Source organism: Callorhinus ursinus, unplaced genomic scaffold (assembly GCF_003265705.2).
Source record: "Callorhinus ursinus isolate GAN/ISIS: 27379988/994484 unplaced genomic scaffold, GSC_fseal_2.0 scaffold3, whole genome shotgun sequence".
Taxonomy (NCBI): domain Eukaryota; kingdom Metazoa; phylum Chordata; class Mammalia; order Carnivora; family Otariidae; genus Callorhinus; species Callorhinus ursinus.
Window position 1 is genome coordinate 88,369,874 of NW_027397065.1, and position 11,900 is coordinate 88,381,773.

The following is an 11,900-nucleotide window of genomic DNA, read 5'->3' on the forward strand; positions in this document are numbered from 1 at the left end:
TCCCCCCCCCCCCCCCCCCCCCCACGGAGTGCTCTGAGGGCCTGCGTGCGCTTGCTGCCTGTGCCACCCCTCCCCCGGAGCCGCAGCGCTGCCTTCCGTCCCTATGGAATTGCTCTCCCTGGGCATTTCGTAGAAATATTTGATCTTTGGCATCTGGTTTTTTTCACGGGGCATAATGTGGAAAATTTATTTATTTATTTATTTTTGTATGTAGGTGCTTTGGAGCTTGCTGATGTGTCTTCTGAGTTGCCAGGACTAAAGTGGATGCCTGGAATTACACACTGGAAGGTAATCTTTCTGGGAGGACTCTGGCTTCTAAGAGCAGGTACAACTTTCCAGGCTTGTCAGAGTCATGAACGTTTTAAATTAAAGCAGCCACAGTTGGGCAACGTCAGTAAATACTACTTTTGATTGTGCAGTCAGATTTGGTTTAGAGTTAATTTCCAAATTCTATTGAATGACAAATGGTACGATTCCACAAATATTTTTCTCTGGCAATGGGGAAGTTTCCCTGCCTTTATTCCGCAGTTAGACATCAGCTTTGTGTATTCTCATCCCCGTAAGTGTAGCTCTGCTGTATTTTTATTACTGGCTGGGATTCAAGCTTTGTTTCCATCATGAAACAATTTACTTTTCAATTTTAAACCAGAATCTACCTGAGGCTTGTTAAAAACAAAATGAAACCTACATGGAAAATGCTCCTTTACAAACTGATTGTTCTATTCAATGGAATACAAGATTGTCTCATTTTCCTCTCCCCACAGTCTCAGCTCTGGAGAGCAATGAGAGCTGCCGTGTATCGTGTTTGAGCGCGTTTGCGCTGGCACCTGTGATTGTCGTATTATTAGGCAGTGCGGTGACTTGGAGTCCTGCCGTCTCTCTCCTTTTGCAGGTAATGACAAAAGACGGGCAGTGGTTTACGGTTTGGGAAGATGTCCCTCACAGCAGACATACCCAGGTCCGGCCCACCATGTTCCCGCCAAAGGACCCTGAGAAGTTACAGGCGATGCATCTAGAGCGTTGGTGAGTTTGTAAGGCTTGCAGAGGTTTGGGAAGGTGGGGAGTTGGGACCCTCTGGCATTCCCGCAAGGCCTGGGCCATGCGTGTGGTCGACTCAGGGTGTGAACGTGCCAGCAAGAAAGAAGCTCACGTTCCCTTTTGGCTGTTGGCATTGAGCATCCGTAAGTAGAGCCAGTGGTGAGGGCCCAAACGGTCGAACTTTGCATCCTGCCTCAACTGTGTGTGCAGACCACGCGGCTGTCCCATGAGTGCGGGTTGTGGGAATACTGACCGGAAGACACGACTTTTCTGTCACAGGTCATCTTTGTGGTTTTTGTCTTAATACTAAAAGAATATATTTTGAATCAGTTAAAAAGTGTGCATTGTGGGTTTTTGTTTTTGTTTTTGTTTTTTCTAGTCTTAGGATATTACCACATCATCAAAATACTGGAGGGTTCTTTGTGGCAGTATTAGTGAAAAAGTCTTCAATGCCCTGGAATAAACGTCCACCAAAGGTAAGCACGTGGCATATCATGTAAGCTTTCTGTGCATTCTGGGCAGACGCTGACGGTGGTCAGTGGAACGTTTTTTTTGGGTGTGGAGAGCAGCTGAGCATGAGCATGTATGTGGTGGGGGTAGGGATTCGTTTAAATTTTGAGTTTTCCAAGAAAGCAGCAATGTCTTAAGGGATAGGTCCATGAAAAAGGCATACTTGGGGGATTACATTCCTTCTGCATTAAATTCAGTTCTTTAATAAAAATTGAAAGACATCATAACTGCTCTGTGGCTCAGAGTTAGAGCCCCCCAAGCTGGCTTCTGTGCTCTGGTCCCTGGGGGTTGGTTCAGTTGAGCCCATTGCAGATTGACAGAACTCTGCCAGCCTCAGGCCAGCCTGTCTTTCCCTTGGCTGTGGGGGACAGTGACAGAGACTTTGTCCAGGCCTGGCCGAAAAGGAGACAGAGAGGGCCCGAGCCATCCTAATGGGTTGCTGTAGGGGGCCCTGAAGCAGGGAGGGTGAGTAGGAGGGCAGCCTTTCAAGTCTTTCCATGTAACGTCTGCTGCCCCTCCTCTTTTATCAACGTGACATTTATCTCGCTAGTTCACACCTCAGCCTTTCCATAATGTCAGAACATGGCTGGGAACACAGTCTGAAGGTCAGTATTTCTTTCAGATGAATGCTTACAAAGGAGGACAATGAACGATTAGACTTTGCAGAGGCAGAAAGGAGAGTGTCCCTGGGACCTGGCTAACCCACATGAGCGTTTGCGTGTCCGGCCTCACCACCGGCCCAGGAGTGGAGCCGGCATGCCCGGGCAGGCGCTGTGCTGGTTGTGGGAGGCTGGACAGTGTTCTGGACTCTCCTTGGCCCTGGACTCCTGGGTCAGGAACTCCGAGCAGCACTGTCATCGACATGGCGTGCCAGCTACATGTGTAACTTCCACGGTATTGCAGCCACTTTTTTAAAAGCGCACACAGGGGCGCCTGGGTGACTCAGTTGGTCTGCCTTTGGCTCGGGTCATGATCTCGGGGTCCTGGGATCAAGCCCCATGTTGGGCTCCCTGCTCAGCGGGGAGTCTGCTTCTCCCTGTCCCCACCGCTCCTGCACGCCCGTGCTCTCTATCTCAGATAAATGAATCTTTAAAAAATAAAGATAAATAAAAGCACAAGGAAAAAAGCGAGATTAATTTTAGTATTTTATTCATTCCGGCATACTTAAAAAATTTCCTTTTGTTGTAATCATATAAGAAGTTCTTAATAGTTATTTTCCATGCTTTCATACTGAGTTTTTAAAGCCGCGTGAATTTACAGTCTGAGCTTCCTCGTCCTTGCGCTGCTCACGGGGCGGCGGTGAGAAAGCACGCTCAGGTAGACTCCTTGTCTTCAGGACGCCCCGGTGTGGAAGTGAGGGGGCCTGTAAGCACAGAGCTGGCATTCCATCCGGGGAAGCCGAGCTGACGGTGTTTGACAGAGCGCAGCAGCAGCCTAGTGGGGAAGGGGCCTTGGAGCCGGGCTGGGAGGGGCAGGGCCCAGGCCATCGCCCCTGGGGCACGGTGTGTGGGTGACTGTTTTGTCTCTTTTGTCTTTTACCTTTAAGTAAAAGCTCTTCTCTGGGAGGTGGTGTTGCATAGCATGGAGTCCCAGCAGCTCATCTGATTTAGAGCTTTGTGAACTTGGGGAGTGTGTTTCACATTTCTGAGCCCACATGTCCTAATTTCGCCAACCCTGTGACTTGTTAGGACGTGTTCTTTTAAATAACTTTTTATACAGTATTTTGTTTAAAATGCATATTAAGCAGTTTCCGTAAGTGAACCGTTGTGCTAATTTTTTAAGCCAGATACTGTGGCCCCAGTTCCGAAGTTCATTCGTGGTTCCGCAGTTGCTTCTGCGCTCTGTGGGGCGCCCTGGGCCTGCATCTGGGCACCGTGTGTCCGGGGCGGTGGCACTGGCCTTCCCAGTGGCACTGGCACTGGCTGCACTTACTGACACGCATGCCCTGGCCCTGTCTGCTGCTCCGGGACCGTGTTTGGCCCGTTTTTGTCCTTGAGCGTGCCTGACACACGGCAGGTGCCCAGTAGTGTCTCTGAATGCCGATGAGCTGGCTGCGTCATCGGCCTGTACTGGGAAATAGTCTGCATGTGCTCTTTGTGGGATTAGGGGGGAAGCAGTGCCCACGACTTCTGCGTATAACAGCAAATAGACTTAAGATACTTCCAAAACATTCTGTTGCCTTCTGTATGTGAAATGCCGTAGAGATACACAATGGGTTTTGTGTTGTGAGTGTTCATGTTTTTGCGGCAGTGTAAAGTGGTTTGCCTTGGAGTGTAGACGCACTTGTCCCCTGTTGCAGCTGCAGGGCGAGCCGGTGGAGCCCAGAGAGCCTGTGCGCTCCAGCCCTGCACACCCCACGGGAGGAGCAGCTGCGGACCCCGCTGAGCCGGAGAGGAAACCCGTCAGTGGGCTGGACGACACAGACGTAACGGAACGACCCGAGAATGTAGAGAGCAGCGGAAGTAGGAAGGGCGGAGTGTGCGGGTAAGAGAAGCGGTCCTGTCTGCGCCCCCGTGTCTTCCAGCCCCTTAGCTTGCAGGGGCCCAGGGCCGTCTGCAGCAGGTGGGTGCCACTGCGTGTGGCCGGGGGTCGCGTGTGTGCCGAGAGCCCGGGGCCACGCAGGGCTGGGGAGGAGGGCCGGGTGGCAGGGGGAGTGCACTGCTGGCATGTCACCCGAGGACTGATTACAGTGCATGTTTCTCGTCCCGATTGCCTCCTCAGTCCTCCTCCATCTAAGAAAATGAAGTTGTTTGGATTTAAAGAAGATCCGTTTGTATTTATTCCTGAAGATGATCCGTTATTTCCACCTATCCAGTAAGGGTTAATTGAACCTACTAAATTCTTGTTCTAAATGTGTAACTGGTCACGTTTGGCCATATATTTTTATTTAGTTCTGTATAGCACCTTTTTTTCTTCGTAATGGCTTGGTAGAGCTGGGTGACACTTTAAAGAGTGTACGGTGAGCTGCCAGAGACTGTAAAGTGCCTGGGATGGGGGTGGGGGGGCGGGGGGACTGGACCGTGGCCCCGAATGTCAGTCCCCCGGTGGAGCTTCCAGATCCGTGGCCGCCTGCCCAGGTCCTGGGTGGGAGGTTGGGGACCCCAACTGGAAACTTCTGGGTGGACCAGAGGGGAAAGGTGCTTAGGGTGACGGGCTCTGGTTCATCTCTTCCTGCTGAGCTAAATCTCAGCATCCAGTCACCGCGGTGAGCACTTGCGCTGCCCTGTGGCTTGTGACCTTTCTCTGTGGGCATTGGTGTTGCCAGGTCCCTGGAGCAGCAGCGGGAGAGGGGAGGTGTGCTCGTCAGTGAAGGTCCCCGCTCTAGTTGTGTCTGGTGATCTCCATCAAGTGTGGATGGTGGGCGAGCGCGGCAGGGCGCGAGTGCCCTGAGCCGCAGATGAGAACCCGGGCTTTGTCGGGAGAGAGACCGTGCTGGAGGCACCTGTGGCGTTTGAACCAAACTTGTAAGCAGCTCTGTCTCGTTCGTAGGAAGTTTTATGCGTTGGATCCTTCGTTCCCAAAGATGAATTTGTTGACTAGGACTACGGAAGGGAAGAAAAGGCAGCTCTACATGGTCTCCAAGGAGCTGAGGAACGTGCTGGTGAACAACAGTGAGCGGATGAAGGTGCGTGCACAGCCAGGGCCGCGGGGGCCTCTGCTCGAGCTGGGCCGGAGGTGGGCTCGGGCGCCGGCTTTCCTGGTGTCGTGGCTGCTGTGCTGATCGGTAGTCCACGTCAGCCACACTGGACCAGCCTCATCTGAGGCATCACTGAGGTTGCGAGAACCCCTACTTTAGTCAGACTTGTAAGCTCTTCCTTTTCTTCTTCCCTTCCCTGCTCACAGCTCTGCCTCCTTGGGGCACAGGGGTTATTTTAATTGAATATTCACCTTTTATTTCTATGTGTGTGTTATCTGTCTCACCTGCAGGTTATAAACACTGGGATAAAAGTGTGGTGTCGGAATAACAGTGGTGAAGAGTTTGATTGTGCTTTCCGGTTGGCACAGGAGGTAATTTGGGGCATAGACTTGGTAGCAGCCGGTGGTCAGCCCGCGGGCGGGGGTGCCGCGCGGGGAGGTGGGGGCTGGGGACGTGTGTGGAAAGGCCTCGGGGACAGTGGGTGATTGTCCTCATTCATGACGGTGGCCTCTCTTTACTCCCACAGGGAATATACACGCTGTATCCGTTTATTAATTCAAGAATTATCACTGTATCAATAGAAGATGTTAAAATTCTATTAACCCAGGAAAATCCATTTTTTAGAAAACTTAGCAGTGAGACCTACAGCCAAGCCAAGGACTTGGGTAAGCAGTTGGCCTTGCATAGAGGAGTGACTTGTCCTCGTAAAGACAACGAAGATGTGGGTGTGCAAGCTTGTTAGAGCTTTCTCAGTCTTAGATTTTAATACGTTGTGGCTTGCTCTCTACTGCTTCTTGTCAGCTTCCAGAGGGCTTTGTGGGGACAGAGGCACATCTCAGCATACCCAAGGGCCAGAGGCACCCCTCAGGTTGCCCTGCTTCCCCAGGCCACATGGAGGCCTGTGCCGCCCACCAGCCCACAGGTGTCTGCAGGTGTTGGGCCCTGGCCGTCCGGCGAGCCAGATCTCCGAGTGCCCGCGGCCTAGCAGAGCCCCGCGGGGACGCAGGGCACGGTGCTGGGGCTTGTCTGCGTCTCATCCTGAGGCGCAGGATGCTAACCAGCACAGCCTACTGCATTCTCTTGGCATCCCATCAGCCAGGTTGGAGCAGGCTGCAGGTGTTGGCAGGTTCTCCTGTGGCTTGGCCAGCCCCCCAAAGGATATACTCGGTCACGTTGTTTCCACGTTTTATAAACTTCCACTTCAGAATCATTCTAGCGATGTTTTCACCTAAGAACAAAAATAACTCCACCAAGAATTCTAATTTTGTTTTTCTTTTCATTTTTGTTGATTTTTTAAAACTTTGTTCACTGTTTCTGGCTCAGCTGGCCGAAAAACTGCTCAAATCAAGTTACTGCAGTTCTGTGGTCGTATGTTTTGTGTCTGAAACTGAAGGATACAAAACATGCTGTGTGGAATCTGTCTCCTGGTGTCTCAGGCAGGAGCTGCATCTAAAGTAGACATTATTTTAAAGGATAAAGGGACCGTTTGCACTTCTTCTTTGTCTTAATCTCATATTTAGATGGGGTATAATTTTTGACATTTTTTATGTGTGTTTCATGCTGTTTCTGGAAGTTGGAGCAATTATTTGTTTAATCTTGAATTTTGAGAATTAACCAGTAGTTAATCGCTGTCTCCCTGCTGCTGAGAGAGACTTTCTGAGTAGTTTCACCTAAACCCTACTGGTCTGATGCAGTCCCCTGCCACATTGCCTGGTCTGCTTGGTGCTCGGCTTGCTAGTGGCTCTGTGTTTTTAGAAAGAAAGTCCTCTTTCCTCCATGGAGATCCTAAGGACCAAGAGTGTGGATTATTTGCTGCCCTCTCTCCGCAATGCTGGACACACAAACAGCTTCGCCAACACATGTTTGTTTCTCTTCCAGCCAAGGGGAGCATCGTCTTGAAGTATGAGCCGGACCCCACGTAAGTGTGGGTTGCTCCTGCCAGTGGGGGGACGGTGGATGGTCGTGGGAGCCTCTGATGAGCATTATCCTGAAGACAGTGTTGTAGAAGTTTTAGGACAAATATTATTATATGTATAATTATAGATATATAATTATATATTATGTGTTAATGTATATATTACATATATATATAATCATATATCATCACTAGAATACTCTCTTACAGAACATTCAGCTCAGGCCAAAATTTTCATTTAGCGAATAAAACGTACAGTACTCTTTCTCTGTTCCTGAGAAATCTAGTTCTGATTTTTGTCTTAAACAGAATGAAGTAAAGGTTGAAAGTTGAGAGACAGTCTTTCCGTCTCTACTGGGGGTTCACCCCGGGTCTGTGGGTTCCGTGTTTTGCACGCGTCAGGTGGTGGTGTTCTAAGGCAGGGGTGAGGGTTTGCTCCTACACGACCGCTGTCCTGTGGTGCTCACAAGTAGCCACGCAGCCCTCAGGAGTCTGCGGAGAGTAGGCCCCGAGGGTCAGCGCTGGCCAGAGCGGCTGAAGAGCTAGGCAGCAGGTCGGGATCTGTACCCAGGTCTGGTTTCACGTGTTGCAGCCACCTCTTTCTAAAGTAAAATACTACTTCCAAGGGGAGGAAAGAAAACAGCACAGGCCTGAAGAGGAATTTGGGGGAGAGCTGAGGTGGAGCCGCGGACAGGTCTCTGGGAGGTGGTGTTTGGCCAGACTCTGGTGAGAAGGAAGTGGAGAAGCACCAGCTCTGAGGAAGGAATGAGCTAGAAGGCAGCCTGCATGTAGCTGGCGGAGGAGGGCAGGCCCAAGCCCCTCTGCGTGGACAGTAGCCTGGGCGTGGGCCTGAGTGTGCGGGTGGGAGGCAGGGGTGCAGGGCAAGAGGGGGGCAGCTGGGGCTGGGGCAGGTGCCTTGGCCCAAGGGTTGGCAAGAGCGGTGCACGTGGGGTCTGGCGGGGCTGCGTGTGGACGTCACGCACACGAGGTGGGCTGTGGGTGGCAAAGGTGCAGGAGTGCTCAGGGTCAGCTTCTGGGTTGAGTTGCGCAGGTGTCATCCAGGAACGGGAAAGCGGGCGGAGAACGGACGTACTGAATTTGAAAATGCTGGAATAGACAGCAGGAGACGGCCAGGCCGCTGTGTGGAAGTTTTGGGAATTAAGGGGAGAGGTCATTCCAGGTGTGGATCTTCGGGGCTCATGAGCGTGTCAGTGCTGCATCAGCCACGGGCTTCATGTCGGAGCTCCGAAGGGCCGTGTAGATGGGAACCAGGCTTTGCAGGCTCCCGTGCCAGTATCGGGGTCCGGGTCCGTGAGGTGGGATCAGCTAGGGAGGGGGCATGAGGCAGGAGAGAGAAGACGCAGGGGGAGACGGGTGGTGCCCCACGCGCACACCAAGCTGTGGCAGCCGGTGCAGACCACGCTTGCCAGGAGGCTGCGGGACGCAACAGCGAACGGGGCTTTGCGGGGCAAGCGGCCGGGTCAGAGAAGGTCTACATGGGCCAGGCTTCGGCCCGCTTCTGTACTCGTGGAAAATCCAAGAAAAGGAAAACAGGCTGTGGGTTTCTGGGAACAAGGGGCGGTGTCGCAGAAACGCTTTGACAGGGACCCAGAAATGGGTTTGAAAGGTACGGATACCGTGTGCTCTTCCACTCACTCCAGTTCCGTGAGCCGGCGCGCGCGCGCAGAGGCAGCTGTCAGAGCCCCTCAATCGAAAGACAGCGAGGGGTGGGCCTTGGGGACTCTTGTCTTGTCATCGTGTTTTCTCAGTGTATCGTCCAGACTTTCCCCAGGGCAATATGGAAGGATACTGAGGAGTTTCCCTCTCTTTTTGTCGTGGTTTATTTCTCTCGGTTCAGCCCCTGCGCTTTTGCTGTGTGTGTTTTTTTTAAATCTGATCGGAACCCTCCTGTGTTCCTTCCTCTGCCCGCGACCTTGATGCCTGGCATTGCGTAGAGCAGGACGTAGGGTTGATTGAACAGGGCTCCAGGAGCTGAAATACTAGAGCAGAGTCACACCTGAAGGGAAATGATGATTTGCATGGTCCTCAGGAAGGGGCACGTGAGTCACACGATAACTGGCATCTCGGCCAAGGAAAGGGGACTTGAAGCTGCCTGGCGAGCAGGTGGGCACGTCTGTGTGGCAGGATCGAGCAGACTCGGGGAAGCAGGGGTGCTTTGGGCCCTGGTAACACTGCATGCTGGAAACGGGTGAGCACAATGTGCTGGGGCTCACCCTATCATGTGGGTAACCGAGAAAAGTTGGGGTCACCCAGCCCAAAGTAGGGGAAGCACGGAGTGTCGACAGCAAGGGCGGTCTGGCTCCCAGCCCGGCTCTGCAGACGTGAGGCCTCACGGGTAGGTCTTCACCTTTGAGAAGATGGAAGTACTTGGAAATTCTAACGTTGAAAGTGTGTGTGAATTCTGGAGGTGGGGTTTATTCCATTAGGAGCTTTTAGAAAGAGAAACTGGCTAACATGAGCATGTTGAGAATATTTAGGACTTGAAGCAGGAGCTCATCTTCCTTGGAGAAAACCATCCATAGGATCACAGACGAAAGTGCTCCAGTGCTTTGGGCGTGTTGTTTACAGAAAGGTTGCCTTTTAATTCTTCAGTGCAGTTAGGAGGACACATGATACTCACACACAACCACTTTTTTGTAGGAAACCAGACACCCTTCAGTGTCCCATTGTGTTATGTGGATGGCGGGGAAAGGCCTCCATTCGGACTTTTGTGCCCAAGAACGAACGGCTTCATTATCTCAGGATGATGGGGCTGGAGGTGTTGGCGGAAAAGAAGAAGGAAGGGACTGTTCTGGCTCAGGAGGGCGCAGGCGGCTCTGGGCCGCCGGAGGACGAGGTGAGTGCAGAGCACGGAGCGGAGCCGGCCGCCAGCACGGACACCCGCGCGCATGCCGCCTCGGGTCCCTCGGACCCTGCCCCGGCGGAGGCCGCCCTGTCCCGGTGAGGAGGCCCTGGCGCTGTCCGCATGGGCAGCCTGCGGGGGCCTCCGCCTCGGTGTTCAAGGCCGGGCCCGAACTTCTGACCTGCAAGTGCAGGTTTTTAAAGACTGGAGACGGATGGAATCATAGAACAGTCATGAATGATCTCAGTACCACTTTCATTTATTTTTTTTAGCTTTGTTAGAAGTTGCTCATTTTACTGTTTATTTGGCAAAACTGGGTCCGTTGTGCCTGTGGCCGGCGGTAGACTGTCACCATTAGTCTTACTCCTCCCAGGAAACAAACTGCCCTTGCAGGGATTTTCAGGTCCCCTTTGTTGTGTCTATGTTGGTCTTATGGTCCGGTGTTTCTTTTAATTATTATTTATAGAAAGAATCTATAACTCATCATGGGTCATTGGAAAACCATCCTGTAAGCCCCAGTAATTGTATCCAGTTGCACGTTAGTGCAACAGCGTACGGTGGGTCAACATCTGAGGTCTCAGATGACTTCTGTGCCTTTGTAGCAAAAGGTAAAATAATAAACTCTTTTCTCAGAGTACATGGTCTCGTGATACTAATTGTGAGGGTTTTGGGTCTTTTTATTGAATGGAGTGCTTTGCAAGTCTAGGTTTTAAATGGGGTTGGGATCCTTGGAACATTGAAATAAATTCTTAATGATGACGTGCATGTGTGTATGAGTTGTTTTTACTCTCGGTGAGGCGGAGGGAACAAACTTATTTTGGGGTAAATGGAAACGTTCAGCTTGTGAAAGGAATTTTAATGGGAAGGTTGCTCTCGAGGGAGTAGCTTGACGCAACAGGAAGTGAAGCCCTTCCCGTGGGGTCCCCTCTTGTTCCATAGAGGGCAGCGTTCAGGCCTCCTCTGCTGGGAGGGTCGGGGGGGGCGGTGCGGGCTCGGTTTGTCAAGGTGAGAAGCGTCTGCAGCCCTAGCGGGGCTCCCTCGGGCACTGTTGTTAGGAGACCTGGAGGGGATGCGCCTGAGGCAGGTGCCGCGGGGCTGCCTTCCTTCATCACTTAGGAAGCCCCTGCTGAGTGTCAGGCAGGGTCCTGGGGCCTGGTGACGCGGCTCACCCCCACGGCCAATCTCAGCGTCGTCGGGAGAGTGTGGCGTGGCGAGCCTGCGTGTCCCCGTCCCGACGGGCATAGTTGTTAACAGCCGTGTTTTATCAATACCCCAGCTCTTTGAAATACTTGGAGCCCCGGCTCCCTTTAATGGAGCACAGTGGTTGGAAACTAAGGTCTGGAATTAGGTGTGTTCATTGCTACGAGGTGTTATTTCTTACAGACCAGACAGAACTGGGAATTGAATGTCTCTGAACACTCACAGTGTACATAGAAACACGTGCATGTGAGTTTGTCGTTTAAACGAGATGCCAGTTGTTTAAACCCCGTCACAGCAATCCATCTGACTCCGGCCCATGCGCCATCTCTGGATCACCCCCCTCTATCAGATGGCCCTGGTTTTCCTCACTGCCTTTACGTATTTGTTCAGCCTTTGCATGTTGTAATCTCCCCCTTTGGCTGGCTCTGGAACCCAGATCCAGACCCCCCCACGCCCAGCGGTCCTGTCAAGGCCACACTTGAATCCTTCCGACTGCTTCCCTGGAGACCATCACTGGTCAGGGCCAGCATGACGTTCAGCACCAACCAAAGGGAAGGGGAGTCTGAGTCCTCTTGCAGTTTCCCCTCCAGACCTTCTTTAAAATGGAGATCTCTGGCCCTACTTTGTAGAGATTCTACATGGCTGGCATGGACTCTGAACCCCGCATGGTTCTGCTGTGTGGCCAGGTTGAGGGACCGTTGGGTCAATGACTAGCTCATCTAACAATGTGACGCTAT

General features: G+C 52.1%; 1 protein-coding gene across 1 annotated transcript in view; it reads left to right on the forward strand.

Annotated features, from left to right (window-relative positions):
- NSUN2 (NOP2/Sun RNA methyltransferase 2) overlaps positions 1-10,594 on the forward strand; it is a 27,078-nt gene extending 16,484 nt beyond the window's left edge. Inside the window, exons 10-19 of the mRNA XM_025867482.2 lie at positions 215-288; positions 893-1,023; positions 1,418-1,514; positions 3,848-4,032; positions 4,270-4,362; positions 5,038-5,173; positions 5,476-5,556; positions 5,712-5,850; positions 7,064-7,103; positions 9,762-10,594. Coding sequence (XP_025723267.1) covers positions 215-288; positions 893-1,023; positions 1,418-1,514; positions 3,848-4,032; positions 4,270-4,362; positions 5,038-5,173; positions 5,476-5,556; positions 5,712-5,850; positions 7,064-7,103; positions 9,762-10,065 — 1,280 coding nt within the window. The 3' untranslated portion in view covers positions 10,066-10,594. The remainder of the gene's footprint in view (positions 1-214; positions 289-892; positions 1,024-1,417; positions 1,515-3,847; positions 4,033-4,269; positions 4,363-5,037; positions 5,174-5,475; positions 5,557-5,711; positions 5,851-7,063; positions 7,104-9,761) is intronic.
- The last annotated feature ends 1,306 nt before the right edge of the window (positions 10,595-11,900 follow it).